General features: G+C 38.2%; 3 protein-coding genes across 4 annotated transcripts; all 3 read right to left on the reverse strand.

The window, feature by feature from the left end:
- Positions 1-284: 284 nt before the first annotated feature.
- On the reverse strand, positions 285-6670 carry LOC127969995 (neurofilament medium polypeptide-like). Of its 2 annotated transcripts, XM_052572163.1 has the most exons (4): positions 4455-6670; positions 4131-4255; positions 3515-3541; positions 285-3430 (listed from the first exon to the last, which is right to left on the reverse strand). In XM_052572163.1, exons 1-4 carry the CDS (start codon positions 5430-5432, stop codon positions 574-576), a joined length of 3987 nt encoding a protein of 1328 aa, XP_052428123.1. In that variant the 5' UTR covers positions 5433-6670; the 3' UTR covers positions 285-573. The 2 variants fall into 2 exon arrangements, with proteins under 2 accessions (XP_052428123.1, XP_052428122.1); XM_052572162.1 differs by having other exon boundaries at positions 285-3541.
- Positions 6671-6790: 120 nt separating this feature from the next.
- Positions 6791-9779, reverse strand: LOC127969996 (interferon-induced protein with tetratricopeptide repeats 1). Its single transcript, XM_052572164.1, has 2 exons — positions 9203-9779; positions 6791-8658 (listed from the first exon to the last, which is right to left on the reverse strand). The coding sequence occupies exon 2, from the start codon at positions 8654-8656 to the stop codon at positions 7349-7351; it is 1308 nt and encodes a 435-aa protein (XP_052428124.1). The 5' UTR covers positions 8657-8658; positions 9203-9779; the 3' UTR covers positions 6791-7348.
- Positions 9780-9912: 133 nt separating this feature from the next.
- Positions 9913-20891, reverse strand: comtd1 (catechol-O-methyltransferase domain containing 1). Its single transcript, XM_052572165.1, has 7 exons — positions 20736-20891; positions 20278-20390; positions 11396-11501; positions 11190-11308; positions 10651-10705; positions 10430-10563; positions 9913-10138 (listed from the first exon to the last, which is right to left on the reverse strand). The coding sequence occupies exons 1-7, from the start codon at positions 20770-20772 to the stop codon at positions 9986-9988; spliced, it is 717 nt and encodes a 238-aa protein (XP_052428125.1). The 5' UTR covers positions 20773-20891; the 3' UTR covers positions 9913-9985.
- Positions 20892-21568: the final 677 nt, after the last annotated feature.

The raw sequence follows: 21568 nt of genomic DNA on the forward strand, positions 1-21568 counted from the left end.
TTCTTTAAAAAAAGTAAAAGATCATACAAACCCCAAACATTGAACTGCACTATGTGCAATGTGAACCCTTGTATCCTGCAGCAAAACCACTGAGATGAATATGATGAAGCACTGCCATATTGACACAAGGGTGTATTTAAACTCATGCAATTACTTGCTGGTAAGTGTTTCTAGTATGAACCAACCACATTACCAAACAGTTTACAAAACTCATTCCTGTAGTTTCCTTTGTAGGAGAAGCAATGGAATTAACATACTGACAAACACTGTCTGATATGCTGGAATATTTATTCAGTTACTGTAATGTATAGCACTTTTAATACATACATTTGGCTGATCAGAGCAAGGGATGTAGCAAAATAAAATTGTATACATTCCTCATAATTCACATTCATTATGTACACCGTGTAAGTAAGCATGCATCTTGCATCAGAATATTACACTTCCAAAAAGCAGTTTCTAAAAGTCATGCTGAACTGAGATCACGCGGATGTAATTTATTTGTCAAGGCTGCTATTTGAACATTCTCTATTCTCAAAGACATTTTAATCAATATTTTCTGCTGTTTATATTCTACTTTACACTAGAGGGTTTAGTTGTTTCTTCTGGACCTTTGGTGTCCATGTTGTCCTCCATGCTGCTGTCCTTGACCTGCTCTGTCTTCTCCAGAGCTTTAGCTTCTGTTTTGGTTGACGTCTCAGATTTTGCAGCCGTCACTTCATGTGCACCACTGTCTGATTCTTTGTCTTTTTGGACAGTTTCTTGACTTTTAACATCTTTGCTGGTTTCACTGCCTTTGGTCACCACACTCTCCACCTCTTCAGCTTTTTCTGGCATCTCTTTGCTTTCTTTAGTATCCTTTTGCTCATGCTTTGCATCAGATGTTGTTTCCTGGGCTTTTGGGGGTTGATTACTCGAGGTTTCATCAACCTGTTTCTCTGTGACTTCAGCTTCCCCTCCGCTTGTTGTCACACTTTCAGCTCTGCTATCGCTTTTGCTGTCCTCCTGTTTCTTTGACTTCTCAGATGATTTTACCTCCTCAACTTTGGAGCGGTCCTCCTGTGTCTTTTCAGTTTCTTTAGGCTTTGCATGTTCAACCTTTTCTGTTTTGATGCCGTCTACACTGTCACTTTTGCGGGCTTCCTGTATCTGAGACTTTTCAGGTTGTGATTTTTCTTCTGCAACTTTGAAAGGTTCTTCTTGTGTCATTGCTGCTTCTTTAGTCTTAGCATGTTCAACCTTTTCTGTTTTAACACTGTCTACACTGTCACTTTTTTGGTCGTCCGTTTTCTGTGACTTTTCATGTTGTGATTTTTCTTTCCCAACTTTTGAAAGGTCCTCTTGTGTCTTTTCTGTTTCTTTAGTCTTAGCACGTTCAACATTTTCTGTTTTGACACTGTTTACGCTGTCACTTTTGTGGTCTTCTTGTATCTGTGACTTTGGGGGTTGTGATTTTTCTTCTTTGGAAAGTTCTTGTGTCTTTTCCGCTTCTTTAGGCTTAGCATGTTCAGTCTCGTTTGTTTTGATGCTGTCTGCACTTTTGCTGTCCTCTTGTTTTTGTGGCTTTTGGGGTTGTGATTTTTCTTCTTTTGAAACTTCTTGTGTCTTTTCTGCTTCTTTAGGCTTAGCATGTTCAGTCTCTTCTGTTTTGATGCTGTCTGCACTTTTGCTGTCCTCTTGTTTTTGTGACTTTTGGGGTTGTGATTTTTCTTCTTTTGAAACTTCTTGTGTCTTTTCTGCTTCTTTAGGCTTAGCATGTTCAGTCTCTTCTGTTTTGATGCTGTCTGCACTTTTGCTGTCCTCTTGTTTTTGTGGCTTTTGGGGTTGTGATTTTTCTTCTTTGGAAAGTTCTTGTGTCTTTTCCGCTTCTTTAGGCTTAGCATGTTCAGTCTCGTTTGTTTTGATGCTGTCTGCACTTTTGCTGTCCTCTTGTTTTTGTGGCTTTTGGGGTTGTGATTTTTCTTCTTTTGAAACTTCTTGTGTCTTTTCTGCTTCTTTAGGCTTAGCATGTTCAGTCTCTTCTGTTTTGATGCTGTCTGCACTTTTGCTGTCCTCCTGTTTTTGTGGCTTTTGGGGTTGTGATTTTTCTTCTTTGGAAAGTCCTTGTGTCTTTTCTGCTTCTTTAGGCTTAGCATGTTCAGTCTCTTCTGTTTTGATGCTGTCTGCACTATTGCTGTCCTCTTGTATTTGTGGCTTTTGAGGTTGTGGTTTTTCTTCAGCAACTTTGGAAAGGTCTTCTTGTGTCTTTTCGGTTTCTTTCAGATTGCCAGCTTCACCCTTTTCAATTGTCACACGTTCTAGATCACTACTGCTTTTGCTGTCCTCCTGTTTCTTTGACATTTCCGGTTGTGATTGTTCTTCGGCATCCTTTGAAATGTCTTTTTGTGTCTTTTCTGGTTCTTTAGCCTTACTATTTTCACCTTTTCCTGTTTTCACATTGTCTGCCAGTTCAGCTTTGCTATCTTTTACAGACTCCTCAGGTTTCTGTTCCTTTTCGTCTTTACCTGACACATCCTCTTGCTTTTCCCCCACAGGTTTCTCTGTTAGTTTGTTATCCTCTTGCTCTTTTTCCATATGCTCAGATTTCTTAGTTTCTTCCTTCATACTATCAGATTTGTCTTTTTTTGCAGAAGCGTCCTCCTTTGCATCCTCTCCTGTAGTCTGTTTTCCTCTCTCAGCATGTTCTGGAGATGCTTGTTTATCTGGTTTGGGAGTATCTTCCTCTACAGGTTTCACTGGAGCTGATTCTTTCTCTTTCTCTGCTGATTTTGCAGTTGTAGATTCTTGAGATGAGACTTCAGCATCTTCAGTTTTTGGAGAAGTTATCTCAGTAGTCTGTCCACCAGGCTTAGTGTTTTCTTCAGGTGTTGCTTCAGGATCTTGCAGTTCCTGAGATGGTTTTTCTTTTTCTCCAGTTTTTGATCCCTCTGGCATTTCTTGCTTTTCTGACAGATCTGGTTTGGGGACATCTTTCTCTGTCTCTTTAGCTTGTTTATTTTCCTCTCCAGGTTCTTCTACTTTGTCCTGCATGTCATCCTTCAGGTCTTTGTGTTCCGTGTCTTTTGAGTCTAATTCCTCATCTTTATCTTGTTCATCAGTAGCTTCTTCTGTAGATTGCTGAGTTGGTTCAGAGTCGGCATCTTTATGTACCTCAGAATCATCTGGAGTTTTTTCAGCTGGCTCATGCTCTTTATCATCACCTGGTTTGACTTCATTTTCCTCTGTTTCTAATTCAGGACTGGCTGGTTCTTCAGTCTCTTGTGGAGTTTCACCCTGTGCATCCTTCTCACTGCTCTCCTCCTCTGGTCTGTCACCCTCTTTTCCATCAGAGCCAGAGTCGGATATCTCCACATCTTCTCTGGTGGTCTCTGTAATGATCTCTTCGACGAATTTGTACTGAGGCTCTGCTTTTCGAGTTGCTCCACCCTGTCTTTTGACACACGGGAGAGTATAGATGGGTGACTGTCTGTAAATGTATGGTACTGAAATATGAGCATCTGAGATTGTAGAGTACCTTGACTCTTCACCCTCCAAAAGTTTTCTAAAAAACAAAACAAAACAAAAAATAATATTCAGAGTAATTATTCTCAATTAGTGACAGCCTATGCATTTAAAATCCAGGCCTAAGAAACTATAAATAGGACATATTTTTTCATATATCATTCATTATATACAACATAAAGACAACATTCATTATAAACATCACGTTAAATACTATAATTTGGCTGTGACAACACTGTAATGAAATGTCCTATGTCATATTTATTGTTTCTTAATGCAGAAACAAATTAATCTTTAATTACTTATGTCACTTAATACATGATTGTGTTCTTTGAAGGCTTCTGGGATGATATTATCGACAAGACTACACCTTCCAGGCAGTTTGGTTGGCTGATAAAGCTGACAATCTATTCATCTGCACTGTTGAGGGACTCACAAGAAATAAATTCTGACTGGAACAACACTGCTTGCCAAGCGGACAGTATCAGGTATGGAAAGCAACTGATAATACATAATCAAATAAAGATAAGAGATATTTTGATACCTTTTAAAAAGGCTTTGCTGCTCTTAGAGTTTATTATTAAGTGAACTGTAAAATGGTTTTTGATGGCGTGTAATCAAAGAAGTACCTGTAGGAATAGATTTCAGCATCCAGTGCCATTTTGACATTGAGAAGGTCCTGGTACTCCCTCAGATGACTGCTCATGTCATATTTAGCATTTTTCAGCTCCAATTCCAACTCTCTGATTGTGTCCTGCACCATGGACAAAATAAGTTAACAATGGGAAAAAAAGTCACATGACAAGATACTGAATCTTAGATTATGTAGAATTGGTGTACATTAAAAGTACTCAACTTGCTACTTTATCATGATTTAAACAGAAGTGTTCAATCAAATCCTCAAACTGAATTATTAAAATGTTTTAGGCTGAACAGTGCATCACGTGTGTTACCTGGTAGTGATGGATTTCAGCATTGTGTCGTTGCTCGAGGTCATACAGCTGCCTCTCCAGCGCTTCTCTCACACCTTTCACAGAGTCGAGCTCAATGTTCCTGGACTGGAGCTGTCTCCGGTGTTCATTAATCTCTGCTTTAGTGGCCATGAGGGCTTCTCTGTTGACCTCAGCAGCTTTGGTCAGTTTAGCAAGCTGTGCTCGAAAGCGTTCCTCAGCATATTGGATGTCAGGGTCCGTGTGACCTTCGAGTTGCATCCTGATGTCTCTCAGAGCTGCAGTGACATCACTTCTACTAAAATCACTCATTTCTACTGTCACATGACCCTCTTGGATTTGGGCCATCATTTCGGCTACCTCGCTTTCGTGGTTCTTCTTCAAGAAGCCGATCTCCTCTTCGAGAGCTTCAGCTTTTCTGTCCATTTCTTGTTTGGTTAGGTTTGCGTCATTAATGCATTTCTTTAGTACCGAAATGCTGTCCTCCGCATCAGCTCGATCACAAGCCTCTCTCTCGTACTTTTCTCTCAAAGTGTTAAACTCATCCTCCAGGTTCTGGCGGTTTATCTCAATCTGATGCTTTTGAAGGCCTATCTCATGAACTTGCTGCCTCAGACTACCAAGTTCTGATTCATACTCTTTGGAAAGAGAAGAAGAGGATTTAGCTCTCTGTCTAATGGCCTCGATTTCTTTCTCTAGCGCTCTGTTTTGGTTTTCCAGGTGATGGACCTTCTCGATGAATCCCGCGAAGCGGTCATTGAGCCCCTGCAGTAATTCTTTCTCACTAATTTTCCTCAGATTCATTCCACCTGCATATTTGTTTGAAAAATCTAAGCTATCGGCTGGTTTAGCGGCGAATTCGCTAAGGATTTCGTTACCTCTGCTGAAGGCAGACCTTGAGGTGAGCTGTGATGAAGGACGCGCTGTTTGGTACCGGTACTCTTCCCGTGTCCGGCCAGGTGAATGCAGAAGACGCTCCATTGTGAAGCTGGTGCGTTTTCCTTTGCAGCGTTTAGTGAAAATGGTGCCCTTTATATACTGCAATGTATGCTAGGTTAGCGGAATGGAGCTGTCCATACTGGTTAAATGCACAGAATCAGCTGTTCAGCTCAGCATCCTGCGCACTCTCTCACTCACTCACTCACTCACTCCCCCGGCGATCTCCAGGGAGCTGCTGTGACGTCACACTCTCGTCCGCAGATCAATCCCCAGCTCATATTCTGCCGTGAAATATTTTGTTCAGTACGTTAGCGAAGCTAGAATAGCTTACATAAATGCCCTATAATGTACAGAAAATGCACCCTTGATGACATATTTTAATATAAAATTCAGAAATGTAGTAGAATAATTTTTATTTTATAATAATCAAGTAAGAATGTAATTAGTTAAGTACTAGTAACAAAGTTTTATAATTACTGTTTATTTTTGTTTACATATCACGAGTTTGCACAGACTGCCCCTTATTAAAATAATGTAGGCTATAATTACAAAAAAATATAATGGCATCATCATCCTCCCTTTCAGGGTTTGAACTCCTGAAACTACTGTTATCATGTGTACAGAAATATCAGCAGAAATTCTCCATATGTCAAACACCTTATAGTGTCAGGACCTTCTGCACAAGGTTATCAATGGCCTAATGAACCGTAAAGCCCTTTTACATTTAAAAAGACATAGCTCGGCCTACTATTACTTCAGCTTGGCAACTCTTTAGTTTGGTGAACAGTTCTCATGATTAACGAAACTATTATCTCTGACTTTTGCCTCAATAAACTTGATTCATATCAATAGCTATTTTTAGGTATGGGGTAGGGTTAAATGATCTAAAATATGGTCATGTAAAATAAGGAATTAATATGTGTTTTACAGTAATATGCATGCAAATAAGGGAGAATTTTAATAATCAGAACAATAACAACATACACACCACACGAATGTCTTCTCATGTGAGTGCATCTAAATATGTGCTTTAAATTTACTGAAACACATATATAGTTTGACACCACTGGTACGTGTTTTTTTGTATGTCCCTTTTTTGCTTTAATGACAGCAACATTAACTGGAATAGATATAGAAAGGAGGCTCTGCTTACTGATGATTACTACTGACTGAGATCGCAAAATACCATAAAAGTTTTAAAAGTGTTTTTTGAAAACCAGATAAAGCTCAATTCTGCAGCTAATTGACTAAAAGAGATCTGAACATAGAATACTAGCATTTTAGCTAATCATCAATCTTCTACTGATCAAAAGGTGCATGTCTGTTTTCAATAAAACTATGAAGTAAACAAGTTAATGTTTAATTCCACTGAAATAAAGATACTGCACTCTGACAAGGTGTCATGTTAATTTATCAACACAATTATTTTTATTTCAGATGTATGAACAACTAAAACCACTGATAATGTTCAATATTTCCTTCAGTTCAGACACAATAGTCAGCTTTGCAGCATAAAGTGTAATAAAGAAAAATGAATCTCATCATAAAAAAACTGCATGTGAAAACCTGTAATTTAATAAATGTGTGATAAAATACACTTGAAAAGACATACACTGTAAAAAATAAAAATTCTGTAAAAAAACGGATAATGTACTGGCAGAAAATTACCATGACATTTTCCTTTAAATTTACGGACACTTCCTTCAACATTAAAACGGAAAATTCTGTAGATTAACATTTTCTTCCGTACCATAAACAGAAAATCCGTTATGCATGTTATAATGTTTATAATAAACATTTAGAAAAACAGATTATATCAAAATAATTTGTAATATATATTATTATTTAACTCTGTTAATACTCAGTAGATCATAAAGGAAAAAGTAGAACTATTGCTAAATTCATCACATGAGTGAAGATTACAACTGGATCTTAAACAGAGATTGAATTATTCTCTCTTAATCATCTTTGTTCTCTGTTCGAAAGGAATAAAAGAACGTGCGGATCTCATATGTGTCCCGTCTGTCATTCTGAAGGACTTTCCTCAGTCTGTTTCTGCATGCGGTCCATTCGGTGGACACTCGCCCCAGCATCATTCCTTCTTTGTAATGCTCCACCGCAGCTCTCTCTGAGCCCCATCTGTACTGTTTGAAATCCCCATACATGCGATGCCAGGCCTGACGGTCAGCCGGCTTCAGGTCAGGAAGGCCAAACAGCTCGGTGAACCTCTGCTCTGCTTTAGCCGTCTGCTTTCGTTCTGCATACCTCTGCGCTAACTCCAGCTGTGGGTATATGTAGCCCGGGTTTAAACTGGCACCCTTCTCTAAATGCTGAATGCAAAGGTCCAGCAGCTCCTGATTGTGTACGTCATTCATCTGCATGGCTTTCCAGCGGTAGTTGTTGGCAATCTCATGATGCAAACGTGACGAGTCTGGTGCTTTCTTCAGCATTTCCAGCAACACTTTCAGGCACTTGTCATAACACTGCTCTTTCTTCATGAACTTTGCAACGTGCAGAACAACGCTGAGGTTATCTGGAGCCATCGCCAGCGCTTGCGTCATGTACTGCCATGCCTCTGCGTTATTTAAAGTCTTTGTGTTCTTGTAGCACTTAAGCCCCAGATACACATGGATCATTGCATTGTCCGGGTCCAGGTTCAGAGCTTTCTTCAACTGGAGCACAGCAGGAGAATCTTCAAACCGTACACGCTTGTACTGACCAATCTTCAGTCCCTCCAGACGGAACAGAGAAAAGGCAAAGCCTGTGTTCCATTCCTTGTCTTCCGGCTCTTTCTGTAAAGCTTCAAGGAAACTCTCCTTAGCCCTGATGTAGGTCTTTCTAGAAAACTTGAGAAGCGACCAGGCTTTTTCGCTTTGAACTTCTCTGTGAAGCTCTGCTGGAGACGGAGCAGGGAATGCTCTGAGGATGTCATTCACTTTCTCTATGTAAATCTCAGCCTCAGTCACACTGCCCATGAGACTGTGCACCCAGGCCAAGTTTCCATACGTCACAATCACACTGCTGTCATCGTCCGGATGTTCCTTCTTTGCTAGTTGCAGGGTCTTAAGTGCCTCCTCCTCAAATCCTTGTAAATGTTTAATAAAGGCCAAAAAGTTTAATTCTCTTTGTTTCAGGTTTCCTTCATACTCGCATTTCACTGCCAGTCTTTCACAAATTTTTACTTCGAGAAAATTAAGGTCAGCATCCTCCTTTTGCAAGTCCCAAGTAAAGTGGCAAGACAACACTTTGAGCTTATCCTCAGACATTCCTGTATTGTAAAAAAAAAAAGAAAAGAAAAAAATATATATATGTATGTTAATGTTTATACTCTTGCTGTTTTTCTTCTTTCTTCTCAGCTTCCTTGAATCCCTACAGTTTTTTTTTTGTGGAAACTTTAAATAATCAGTCAAACATATTTTCAACAAGTGTTTTCTTATTTATTTATTTTTCTGTAATTCTAATTAAAAAGTATTCAAGATTAAAGGCATTCACTGATGTACAGTATATTTTAATAGTAACAGTTTCTATTACTGATGTAGAGCTGTTTATTTTATTTACTTATTAAAATAATTAGCAACACTTTATTTTAAGGTGTTCTTGTTACACCTTACATGTAATTACTATTATAATAACTATTAATTAAGCTCAATTACATGCAAGTAAACCTAAGCCAAACCCTAATCCTAACCATTTAGTAAGTACTTGTAGTTAATTAATAGTACTCAGTACTTGAATGTATAATTACACTCTACAAAGACACCTTAAAATCAAGTTTCACCAGCATTATTAAGCATATTATGAAAAAGTCTTACCTTCTACAGCTCTGGTTCCTCACCCAAACGTTGTCTGGTTGAATACAGTCGCTGAGGATGGTTTTTATAGTGTAGGGGTAGGTTACTTATATTTGGGGACAATATAAGTTTTGAGCCAAGTTTCACTTTCCAACTATTGCTCTGATTAGCGATAAACGAAACTGTAAGTGTGCAACGTCATCTACCTAGTTAAATGTAATAAGCTGCCTCTGTTCATGCGTGCCAATTAACAGTCCTAGATCAGATAAGCAATATGTAAAGCGACTTTTAAGGCAGAAGGAAAAGTTTCAAGTGAATTTCATAGATTCGTTACTACAAATGTGATAGAAGTGACTTTAAATAAATAAATAAAAATGTAATGTGCAAAAAATAATAAGGAAAATTACAAATAATTATAATGTACGCACAGTACTACTTACAACTAATAAACTGCAAGCAGATGAGTAAAGTAGAATTCTAACAAGTGAATAGATATCTGCAGGACAAATAACTTGAACCTGAAGAGCAATGACTCCATCTAGTGGCGAAACGTCACGACGCAATAAAAATATGCACAGCCTTTGCTACAATCTGTGTTTTTTTTTTTTGTTTTTTTTTTTATAAAAATATTTATAAATAAATATATTTATAGCTTTACGGGCCACTGTCCATAGTTTTTATTTTTCGTGAACATCAGACAGTTCAGTTGAAAAGTAATTTATTCAGAAAAGTAGGTTTGAAAACATTTGTTTTCATTATTCGAGTCTTTATTTAGGTGATATATTTCTTGTTAAATAATCAAGATTATCTTTTGATAGCCAGTGTCAGGCCATCTCCAACCGTGAGCATACTGAGATCAATCCGCTCATCTTTGTGTAACTTCTTGTTCAGTTTGTCTATGGTCTGTGAGGAAAGGTCATCTGCAGCTGGGTTGATGACCTCTCCGCCCCAGAGGACCTGAAGAGCAGAGACACCAGCTTACTCACAGATCAAAAGCGAAGCTGGGAATGTATTTGTAAGACCATTTAAATGAATCTTTAAAACCTAACTGTGCACCCATATAGTACAGTACACTCTCACAAAAACAAAGGTACAAAAGATTTGTACCTTCAGAAAGGTACATCTTTGTAGTGTGTACCTTTTGACCTCCGCCCAGTGACATCTTTTGTACCTTTTTATCTGAGAGTGTATGTATGTACAGATGGGTTTGTTTCAAAGCAAACTAATCCGACTGTACTGCATACTTACATTATCAATAGCCACAATGCCACCCTTTCGTATGAGCTGGAGTGACTTTTCATAGTATGTTTCGTAACTCTTTTTGTCAGCGTCAATGAACACAAAGTCATATGTTCCAGCTTCGCCGGCAGCTAGGAGTTCATCTGTAAAGACACAAGAATGATTTCTCTATAGCTTTATTTGAAATAAAGAAATAAAGATGATGCACTGCAATAGTATTTTATATTTACCCAAGGTTTCAACTGCAGGTTTAATGCGAATATCTATTTTATCCTCCACTCCAGCCTAAAACAAAAAGAGGTTGACATTATTTGTTCAAATTTTACCTTAGAAGTCCCTAGTGGACAGTGAAACATTTTCAACTTTGCTTTACCCAGACATATAGGGTGTTATTTTAATGTTATATTATAAAACTACAGGATGAGGAGAGAAAATTGTAGATAAAGCTCTTTGATGTTCAACTTTCTGTGGATATCAGCACCCAGGTGTACGTTCACATCTGTCTCCATCAGCAATCAGTGTAGAGTCTGATGGACATTTCTGCATCTTTGCCTTCAATCGTACTGGTCAGCTGGGCTTTATACTGATGACTGGGAGCTTGCAGTGGCAGGTGGTAATCAATATTGAAATGAAGACGTGTGTAGGTGTATGCAGGGAAGCAACTTTACATATACAGTTATCTAAAGCAGATCTGTGTCCTAAAAAAAACAAATTACTTCCGCTGTATTAAAATGGACAGAATGCTACTGTACGTTTTAATAGGGTTTACCTCTGTAAAAAATGGCTTGGCTATTTTCACATATTCCTTATCAATTTCGCAGGCCACCACAAGTCCATTCTCAGGAACTACCAGAGCCAGATTTAAGGCGTTGTATCCCGTGTACATACCTGAGACAGATGCAAAATGTGTGTTTTACAGGTAGGCAGTGAAAAGTAAACCCCATGATTTTCATGATTTTTGTTGCTCTCACTCACCAATCTCAATAGTTTTATTGGCTTCTATGAGTTTTGCGAGGTTAGCCATAAACTGAGCCTGCTCAGCTGCCACCATCATCAGGTTTTGGGGATCCTCCATAGTTCTCTTGAATCAGAAATATAGTACAGGTAAAATAAAATAAAAAAATTTACATACTTGTGCAGAAAATTCCCATACTGACCTTTAGTGTTAGTGTGCGAAACTACACATCTATCAAGCCTCACCTATTATGCAAAATTCACATTTGAACATATGTGTGTTGGCAGTGTGTATACACAACCACCCTATTGTGATAAAAATCCACCCGCTCATTTTTTAATCCCCATAAATAATAAGCAGTTTAGCAGAATCTGCCCATGACTGTTGAAGGACGATGCCATATTGGCAGAGACCCTGCCCTGAGTGAGCCACACAGAAGTTTAAACTGATATGGCATTAAAAAGCGTGATTTCAGTGTGATAGACAAGATCATCAAATACAAACGTTTTTTTTTTTTTTTTTTGCAGAGTATCTGAGGCACTCTGATGTAAAGGCACAGCCCTACTTAGGAAAAGGGGGCGGGGAGCAGCAGCTCATTTGCATTTAAAGAGCCATGCAAAAAACAGTGTTTCTGCTTCCACACAAAATCATAAATCATAAATGTGGGGTATTTTGAGCTGAAACTTCACAGACACATTCTGGGGGTGCCTGACACTTATATTACATCTTGTAAAAGGGGCATAATGGGTGCCTTTTACGATAATGTTTGAAAGGTTAAAAACTAAACGTGGAAATACAGAGAATTTGAGGTTTTTGTAGAAATCAAGTGTTAGCGTCAGTTCTGGCAGGTCACGTTAGTCAAGCTCGCATCCACGATCCACGTCTACTTACAGGGATGCGACACCTATCATGGCTCTCATATACACTCACCTAAAGGATTATTAGGAACACCATACTAATACTGTGTTTGACCCCCTTTTGTCTTCAGAACTGATTTAATTTTACGTGGCATTGATTCAACAAGGTGCTGAAAGCATTATTTAGAAATGTTGGCCCATATTGATAGGATAGCATCTTGCAGTTGATGGAGATTTGTGGGATGCACATCCAGGGCACGAAGCTCCCGTTCCACCACATCCCAAAGATGCTCTATTGGGTTGAGGTCCGGATTACTGTGGGGGCCATTTTAGTACAGTGAACTCATTGTCATGTTCAAGAAACCAGTTTGAAATGATTCGAGCTTTGTGACCTGGTGCATTATCCTGCTGGAAGTAGCCATCAGAGGATGGGTGCATGGTGGTCATAAAGGGATGGACATGGTCAGAAACAATGCTCAGGTAGGCCGTGGCATTTAAACGATGCCCAATTGGCACTAAGGGGCCTAAAGTGTGCCAAGAAAACATCCCCCACGCCATTACACCACCACCAGCAGCCTGCAGTGGTAACAAGGCATGATGGATACATGTTCTCATTCTGTTTAGGCCAAATTCTGACTCCACCATCTGAATGTCTCGACAGAAATCGAGACTCATCAGACCAGGCAACATTTTTACAGTCTGAAACTGTCCAATTTTGGTGAACTGGTGCAAATTGTAGCCTCTTTTTCCTATTTGTAGTGGAGATGAGTGGTAGCCAGTGGGGTCTTCTGCTGTTGTAGGCCATCCGCCTCAAAGTTGTGTGGGTTGTGGCTTCACAAATGCTTTGCTGCATATGTGGAAGATTTTTATTGGTGGGATTTTGCTCAATCAAGTATGATCAAGATGAATCTAGTCATACTTATACATACGTGTTTTATTCCATTAGAATCATATAGCCTTTGTGTGAAAGGAATGTGCCTATGTCTACAAAAAACATCCTGACCACCACAGATAGGAAACTCTTTTCTTTACCATAGCAAGTCTCAGGAAACATCTGAAAAAACATGCAATGGGTCTCTTCTCTTTACCATAGCGTCTCCCTAGGGAGGGATCAAAATTGCAAGCCTAAGGGAAAGTTTGACTGTTTGGAAACGCCCTGTATAGGGCATATATAATGAGATGCAACCTAGCATTTGGACAGAACTCCTTGCAACGAGCTCTCGACTTTGTTTTGCTTAAAATAAAGTCTTTTCTTCTGAGAGAAAAATCCCTGACTGAGTTCGATTCTTTGGAGAACCGGCGAAATACACCACATATTTGGCACCCCAGATGGGACTGGAAAGGAGCAGAGTGGACGACTGCTCTTGAGCTGACTGATGAGCAACACACACACAGTGGTGGCCACCATAGAATAAGGTAAGCATTTTTGCTTATATAATTAGTGTGTGTTGTTGACTGGTCAGCTCTGAGTGGTAAGGACACTTAAAATCTGCTCTTCCAAATTTAGAAAAATAATATGATATCTAAATTGAAAAAGGGGTTTTACTCCAGAAGAAATAACTGCATGCACATATTTGGGTTATTAATGGGAAGGCCTTGAAAGGCAACCTCGATTTAAGACAAATATGGTGTAGGCAGAAAGACATGGCATGCTGTGGTCTGTGTTTATTGGATAGCTGTGCCAGGTAGGACAGTGATAAACGGATAAGCAGATTAGTTAAGGAATCGCGAGGAAAAGTCCCATGGATACCGCTTTGAGAATGTATAAGTGAAATTCTCGAAGGACTGAATAGATGGGCCCTTAAGGACGCTCTAGGTAGAGCGAGCTCTAGGAAGAGCTGTGTTTTGTTGTGTGAATGTATCTGTGTCCGGACTGAATGAATGTGTGAACAAAGAAATTCCGTGTTGGGTGGGTAAAAGTTGCGCACCATTCTTGAACCGTCACTTCAGGGTGGCTGGGTGGAGTTGGACGCAGCTAGTATCCACTTGAGGGGGTGAATGTATTATGAGCCTTGATAATAAAAGGACAATTAATGTGTGATTATCCCTTAGATAAAGGGAAAAAGTATGCAAGAATAAGCACTCTGGCTCAATAAAGAGTGTAGCAAGTGTGAATGGGTTTAGGAAAATAGCATCAATAAAGTTTGAACCAAGATCTATAATAGATTTTTGCATTTAGGATGTCTGTGTGAAAGGGGAGAAAATTTTCTGAGCCCAGTGTAGTGGGAGTGAGAACAAAGGAGGACGTTTCCACAGTAAAGTTGTATTACATGGGTGGAGCAAGAGGTGCTCTCCCCTCCTGGACCATCACTTGGGAGTGATCAGGTTACAGAGACTGGTGTTGAGAAAGGAATGCAGGAGCCCTAAAACAATAAAGTTAACTGAAGGAAGGTTGTTTTAGAGAAAAATAAATACAAATGTTCCAAGAAATGGACTAATATAGAAATGGCAGATATGGTGGAATATAGAAATAATAATATTTTAATTAAAATAAGATATGCATTTATTATTGAATAACTTTTATTAATAGATGAATTTAAAGGATGCACGTGCTTAAAACTTTATATCTAATATGTGAAGACATCTAAAATTTGTTTCTTGTTATCCCTGGGACAGTATGAAAGTTAATCCATTACAGAGTTTCAGAGATTGGGCTTGTGTAAATGTCAAAAATAAAATAAATAACTTGTGCAATGTGGAATGAAAGCAAGATTGGGTGACCAAGTTAATAGACATTTGGATTCAAAAGCTATAGGCATTTTACAATAGGAAGGAAACTAGTTGCTTAAAGAATTAGATTTAATTATTTTATTTACAATAATAGGAATTATTTTATGTTGGTTAGGAAACATTAATTCACAAATACCAGATTATTCTGAATCATGTATGCAAATTTAGAAGAAAAATATTATTGAAGTCTTTATTTTACCATATGCATGTCATGCTGATATAAAAGGAAGGTTTATTTTATTTTATTGCAGTATACTTAGATAATAAAGGTAGCTGATTTCTGCATTTTGCAAAGAAGAAAAAAATGCTTGCTATTTTCCTGCAATGAAGAACTTGCTTAACTAACAAAGAATAAGAGAACTGCTGTTTTCAACCAGATGATTTAGTTTTTATTAAGGGACCACTGAAAGAAGAGGTTGAAAAGTGAAAATTAGAAAAAGAGCTGACTGCTCAGACACAATTTGGTCAGAAGTTACATAGGTACATTTGATTAATGCAGTCTCTGAGTGTTAAACTTTCAGATGATTTCTGGAACAGTGCCTTGACAAAGGAAAGCAATGAAATGGAGTCTGTCGAGGAATGGCAAAGCAGCAAACACAGCTGCAGAGAGAAGAAGAGGGAGAGGCTGATGGATGTTCCCCTCCCCTCCTGAAAGAGAAGAACACACTTCAGCAAGGAGAAGACTGAATTAAAGCAGGAAAAGGTGAATCTTTCACTTGAGACTTTTCCTGAGGTTGAAAAGAACATTATGAAATGCAAAACTCTGGCAGAAAGCAACCAGAAGCCAGACTGAGAAGCAGAAAAACAACGGAGACCGTACGCCACAACATCAGGTCTTTGAGTGCCATCACAGACTGACGACCCAGTACAACAGCCCAGGCTGATGATCTAACCAGAAGGACATCCATCCCTTCTGTGCACAGGTCCTGCAGATTCAATGAACACACAGAGACTGCTTCAAATGTTAATTATTTTATTTGATTATTTTATTTACTATGTTTTAATCTTGATTATTCACTGGCCTCACAGCACTTCCTTAAATTCTGTGTTTTAACTAACTCTCTCAATCTGCTTTTCAATAAGTACAATTCCAGCCTTATGTTTTAAAGAAAAAATAATTTTGACAGACAGAAGTGAGTACTTGACTCACCAATCAGATAAACATGGAGCTGGATTTGGCATAGTAAGACAGTTTCATTAAACAACTAGGGGAAAGTGCATAACTGAATACTTGACAACAATGCTGAGCTCTTTGAGAAAGAAGAAAATAAATTAATAAATAAAAAAGGGTATCCTGATGAACAATAGGAAAAATATATATATGGTTGAAAAAATAGAAATATTGGTCACTCCATTTTGTTTTAAGGTAATTTTCTAAGATAAAACTGAATAAAATAATATTGAATAAAAAATTATTCCAGAGATCCAAAATCATGTAATCACATATACTGTCATCACTGGGGATAACCAGATGGAAATGTAGATGGTCATGGATCCAAGATTTACAGAGATCTCCAATCCTCTTCTCAGAGTCGCTCATGAGCAATAACAAAAAAGTATTTGACTAAACTTTAAATTAGACAAACACATGACATTTGAAGAAATGATAATTGGCTCTCTCAAATGCCCAATGCCTAGGCCTAATATTCTAAACAAATTCATCGATGAGATTTTGAAAAAAAGGAAGAAAGAAAAAAAAAAAAAAAAAAAAAAAAAAAAAAAAAAAGGGTGAGTGAAAGTGTGTGAAAAAGTATGAATGATGGTGTTGTATGGCATGAAAGAGAGTGTCTGACGAGACACTGAGGCAATTCAATCAATTTGCCCAAACATCTGTATACACATTTGAATGTGGGCCCACAGGGCAAACTTATGCCTAGTAAAATAATGACCATGGATGTATTTGGTTAAGTTTCCTGGTCAGTACCTAGGTCCTTGTTGTGGCAGAAAGAAAAACAGTGCCACACATGCGCAGCGTATAACATGGGAAGGCAGAGCAAAGCACGCTTGCTCTGTCCACCCCACATTTAACATTCTTTTCAGCATATCATGATGGAGCTGATTGTGTCAAAAGGATGAAATATTATCTTTCTGACTGTTAAAATAAATGCAGTGGGTTGAGTGTTTTCCAGGTCAAAAGGCCTATGCTACTGAGCAACATAGGCCTAGATAAATTATCCAGTGATATAGTGGAACTCAGTTTACAAAATAAAAAGATAACTAAATAAGCAAATTGTTGAGAATAAAATTGAAAGGAATTAAAAAATAGTAAAGACAGCACAGGAATTGTGAAAACTCAAAAAGGGGCCAAGACAGCCCTCAACCCACATTACATTTCCACAGGTCACACCAAGAAGGACGACTGGCAAGATGAACAAATTAGCATGCTTGATATCACTAACAAAAAACTCTTAAGTTTTCCATTTACAGGTGACAGCAGTTCCAGTAAGGCCAAGGAATGCTTCGCCCCATCAAAGAGAACCACTTCAACAACTCAACACAGCATGAAGTGAGGGATGAAGGGCGTGCTAGTAACGACCCACCCTTGCCAACGAGGGAAAGACCATTGCAACGACTCGCAAAGAGTCTCCCTGGTGAAGATGGAATGAGAGAGTGATGGGACTGCTACTGAGATCAAAATACTTGGGTGCAGATATGAGCCAACAAATAGAAAAGAAAAGGTGGAAAGAGAATTTTAAGTAATGGTAGATGAAGAATTTGAAGGTTATGAGAAGGGAAATATGGATGTAGGAAGATTTGAAGGGAAAATAGAGCAATTTGATGCAACAAATAGAATGAAAGGAGCAAAATAGAAAAGCTCAAGATTTGTGAATTGAAGAAGGAAAAGTATGTGTTATGTTTGGGGAAAATGCTGTATTTATAGAAGGGAGCATTTAATGAAGAACTGATCAAATTGAAAAGGCTAAGAATGATAGATAAAGAAAATGTTGGAAAAGATAATAAAATGTAAGACTGGTTTGATTTACAATTAGGAATATGTGGAGCATAGTTTATAATTAAATAGGGAAAGTTTTTAGGAATGGCATTAATGACAGGAGATTTACTCTTTTACTGTATACTTCCTATATTGAGGTCACTAGTCAAAGCCACAGTTAAGCAAATTAAATTCAAAGATATCAAAATAATGGGAAATTGATACATAAGGTATCTAAGCTGAAGATCAACTCTTATAATCTTGTGATATTCAATGTGTGATGTGATTTGTATTTGTATGTGTATGTATTTTTACGCCGTTTATACAAAACTGTGATAACCAGGCAAATGCTGAACCAATTGCACATTCATGTTTTTAACAATGTCTACTATTAAAGAGGGGTTAGGGAGACTGGATCTTTTACTCACTCCATGTCAAATTAGGAGAGAGATGTTTGGTCCAGTAATCCCTCAGAGTGGAATTTCATAATCTAGTCACTGGAGATAATACAATGTGACTTATTTAGTCACTAGATAGTGTAAATAATATGACTGGATTATGGAGTAGCACTCTGGATAAGAATAATCAAATGTGAGACTTATTAAGTCTCAAAGGGGAGAATATGTGGAAGATTTTTATTGGTGGGATTTTGCTCAATCAAGTATGATCAAGATGAATCTAGTCATACTTATACATACGTGTTTTATTCCATTAGAATCATATAGCCTTTGTGTGAAAGGAATGTGCCTATGTCTACAAAAAACATCCTGACCACCACAGATAGGAAACTCTTTTCTTTACCATAGCAAGTCTCAGGAAACATCTGAAAAAACATGCAATGGGTCTCTTCTCTTTACCATAGCGTCTCCCTAGGGAGGGATCAAAATTGCAAGCCTAAGGGAAAGTTTGACTGTTTGGAAACGCCCTGTATAGGGCATATATAATGAGATGCAACCTAGCATTTGGACAGAACTCCTTGCAACGAGCTCTCGACTTTGTTTTGCTTAAAATAAAGTCTTTTCTTCTGAGAGAAAAATCCCTGACTGAGTTCGATTCTTTGGAGAACCGGCGAAATACACCACACATACCTCGGTTGTAACGAGTGGTTATTTCGGTCAAAGTTGCTCTTCTATCAGCTTGAATCAGTCGGCCCATTCACCTCTGACCTCTAGCATCAACAAGGCATTTTCGCCCACAGGACTACCGCATACTGGATGTTTTTTCCCTTTTCACACCATTCTTTATAAACCCTAGAAATGGTTGTGCGTGATAATCCCGGTAACTGAGCAGATTGTGAAATACTCAGACCGACCCGTCTCGCACCAACAACAATGCCATTCTCAAAATTGCTTAAATCACCTTTCTTTCCCATTCTGACATTCAGTTTGGAGTTCAGGAGATTGTCTTGACCAGGACCACACTCCTAAATGCATTGAAGCAACTGCCATGTGATTGGTTGATTAGATGATTGCATCAATGAGAAATTGAACAGGTGTTCCTAATAATCCTTTAGGTGAGTGTTTAAGGTCCTTCAGTATCATCACCAGCTTTGCGTTACTCAAAAGCTAATTACCCACCTACGAGCAATAGGATGAACGAGTCAGTCTATTGTTCATTATCAGGCTCGGCTCGGTGTTCATCTTCAGTTCTCTCTTCACAGCAGTTCATTCAGTGTACTGTTTGAGTAAATTAATTACTCCGGGATATTGGTTTGTTTGAACTCAGAGGGAGTGTCAGCCACATTAAAAAAGTTAACAGCTTAAATAATTTGTGGATTAATGCGTATTGGAGACAAGAACAGTTTCAAACGATTCAGTTCGATTTGGTGAACTGGTTCAAGAAGATCTGGTTAAATCAAGTGATTTGTTCGCGAAACGGATATCATTGAACTGTTGTGTTTTGAACTTGCTCACAACTGACACCGAAGAGAAGACAATGCTGAATAAAGTCGTAGTTTTTGCTGTTTTTGGACCAAAATTTATTTTCGATGCTTCAAAATATTCTGACTCTCTGATGTCACATGGACTACTTTGATGATGTTTTTCTTACCTTTCTGGACATGGACAGTATACCGTACACACAGCTTCAATGGAGGGACAAAGAGCTCTCGGACTAAATCTAAAATATCTTAAACTGTGTTCCAAAGATAAACGGAGGTCTTACTGGTTTGGAACGACATGAGGGTGAGTTATTAATGACATAATTTTCATTTTTCGGTGAACTAACCCTTTAATAGAGAATGCTATGCAGAAGCATGTTTACAATGGTGTCAGAATTTTGATTCCTGCTATACACAGTTATTTCTTATGTACTTATTTTTAATTACGATTTTCTTATTATAATATGTCTGGTGTCGCATGTTGCAAAGGTGTTTTTTACGCACCAGTCGCAGTTTTTTCAGCACTGGGTGCTCCCTCAGAGAGTTATTGACCACATACTGCAGCAGAGGATCGTCTCCTTTGTGACTCTTGCTGATAAGAGCAGACTGGCAGAGTCCTGCACATAAAGTGAACAGATATTACTGAAACTATATTAACCACTGCTGAGGAAATAAAAGCATGGATACTTTCAGAATAGGAGAGCCAACAGTATTATTATACAGAGCTGGTTTATTAGGGCTGCAAAATCTGAGCTTATTAAGCACTCATAGCCATAACATTAAACATACTTGGTGATCTATAAAAATGTGTCTTTATACAACGTCTAGGCACCCCCCCCCCCCCCCCCCCCCAAATGTAAATTACTGCATTTACCAAGCAATATATTTCAATCCATTTGTATTTAGAAGTCAAATTACTGTTACTGAATATTTTACATAAATGAAAGCAGATATAAACCTACCGGTTAATGCCAAGGCGAGGCTTATGGCACAAATCATCTTAATGTCAGGAACCAGAATCAACAGAAATAAGAGACACGTGAAATGGAGATGTATGCAAGTGCGGCTTGTATTTAGACTAGCTAAAGTGGAAAGTCCATGTTTTGTTTGTTTGTAGCTACTTTTTGCATGATATTGATTTTATCAAAGTTTACTTTACAAGTACCTTTGTTCAATGGCCGTTAAGGAAAAGCATGATAATACCCTGAATAGAAAGCTTGATACAATCTAGATTTCCAGAAAATTGGGGAGAAAGTATAATTTGCAAAGAGCAGTGATTTTGAGACCTTTCAAGAGGCTTTCAGGCAAAGTAGCTCTTCTAATTCACTGGATATTATATTTGCTGTTTCAAAGATAGTATAATATATATATATATCGTATATAGAGAGAGTATACACACACACACACACACACACACACACACACACACGCACACACACACACACACACAGTATATTCCTAGTAAACTATAGCTGAAATAAAAAGTTTACTTTTTTATATGATTTATTTTCAGTTAACATTTATACAATTTCAAGTAACATTTGTTATGGTTTTATCCATACAGCTAACTAGTAACCCTTAACAAATCCGTTTTTAGCAGCTGTTTTTAATATGTATACTGCTCTCTAGTGGTTGACACTGTCTATGCAAACCCTCAATGAAGCGAGAGCATTAGAGTGTGTATCTGGCTTGTTTCTTGTTGTGTAGTTCAGAGAGTGTTAATTTCAATATTGCCCAACTCAATGAAATGCATTTTAATTGCCAGGCTTTGTAGTAATATGCACGTTGCCCCTGG

Source organism: Carassius gibelio, chromosome B13 (genome assembly GCF_023724105.1).
Source record: "Carassius gibelio isolate Cgi1373 ecotype wild population from Czech Republic chromosome B13, carGib1.2-hapl.c, whole genome shotgun sequence".
Classification (NCBI taxonomy): Eukaryota; Metazoa; Chordata; class Actinopteri; order Cypriniformes; family Cyprinidae; genus Carassius; species Carassius gibelio.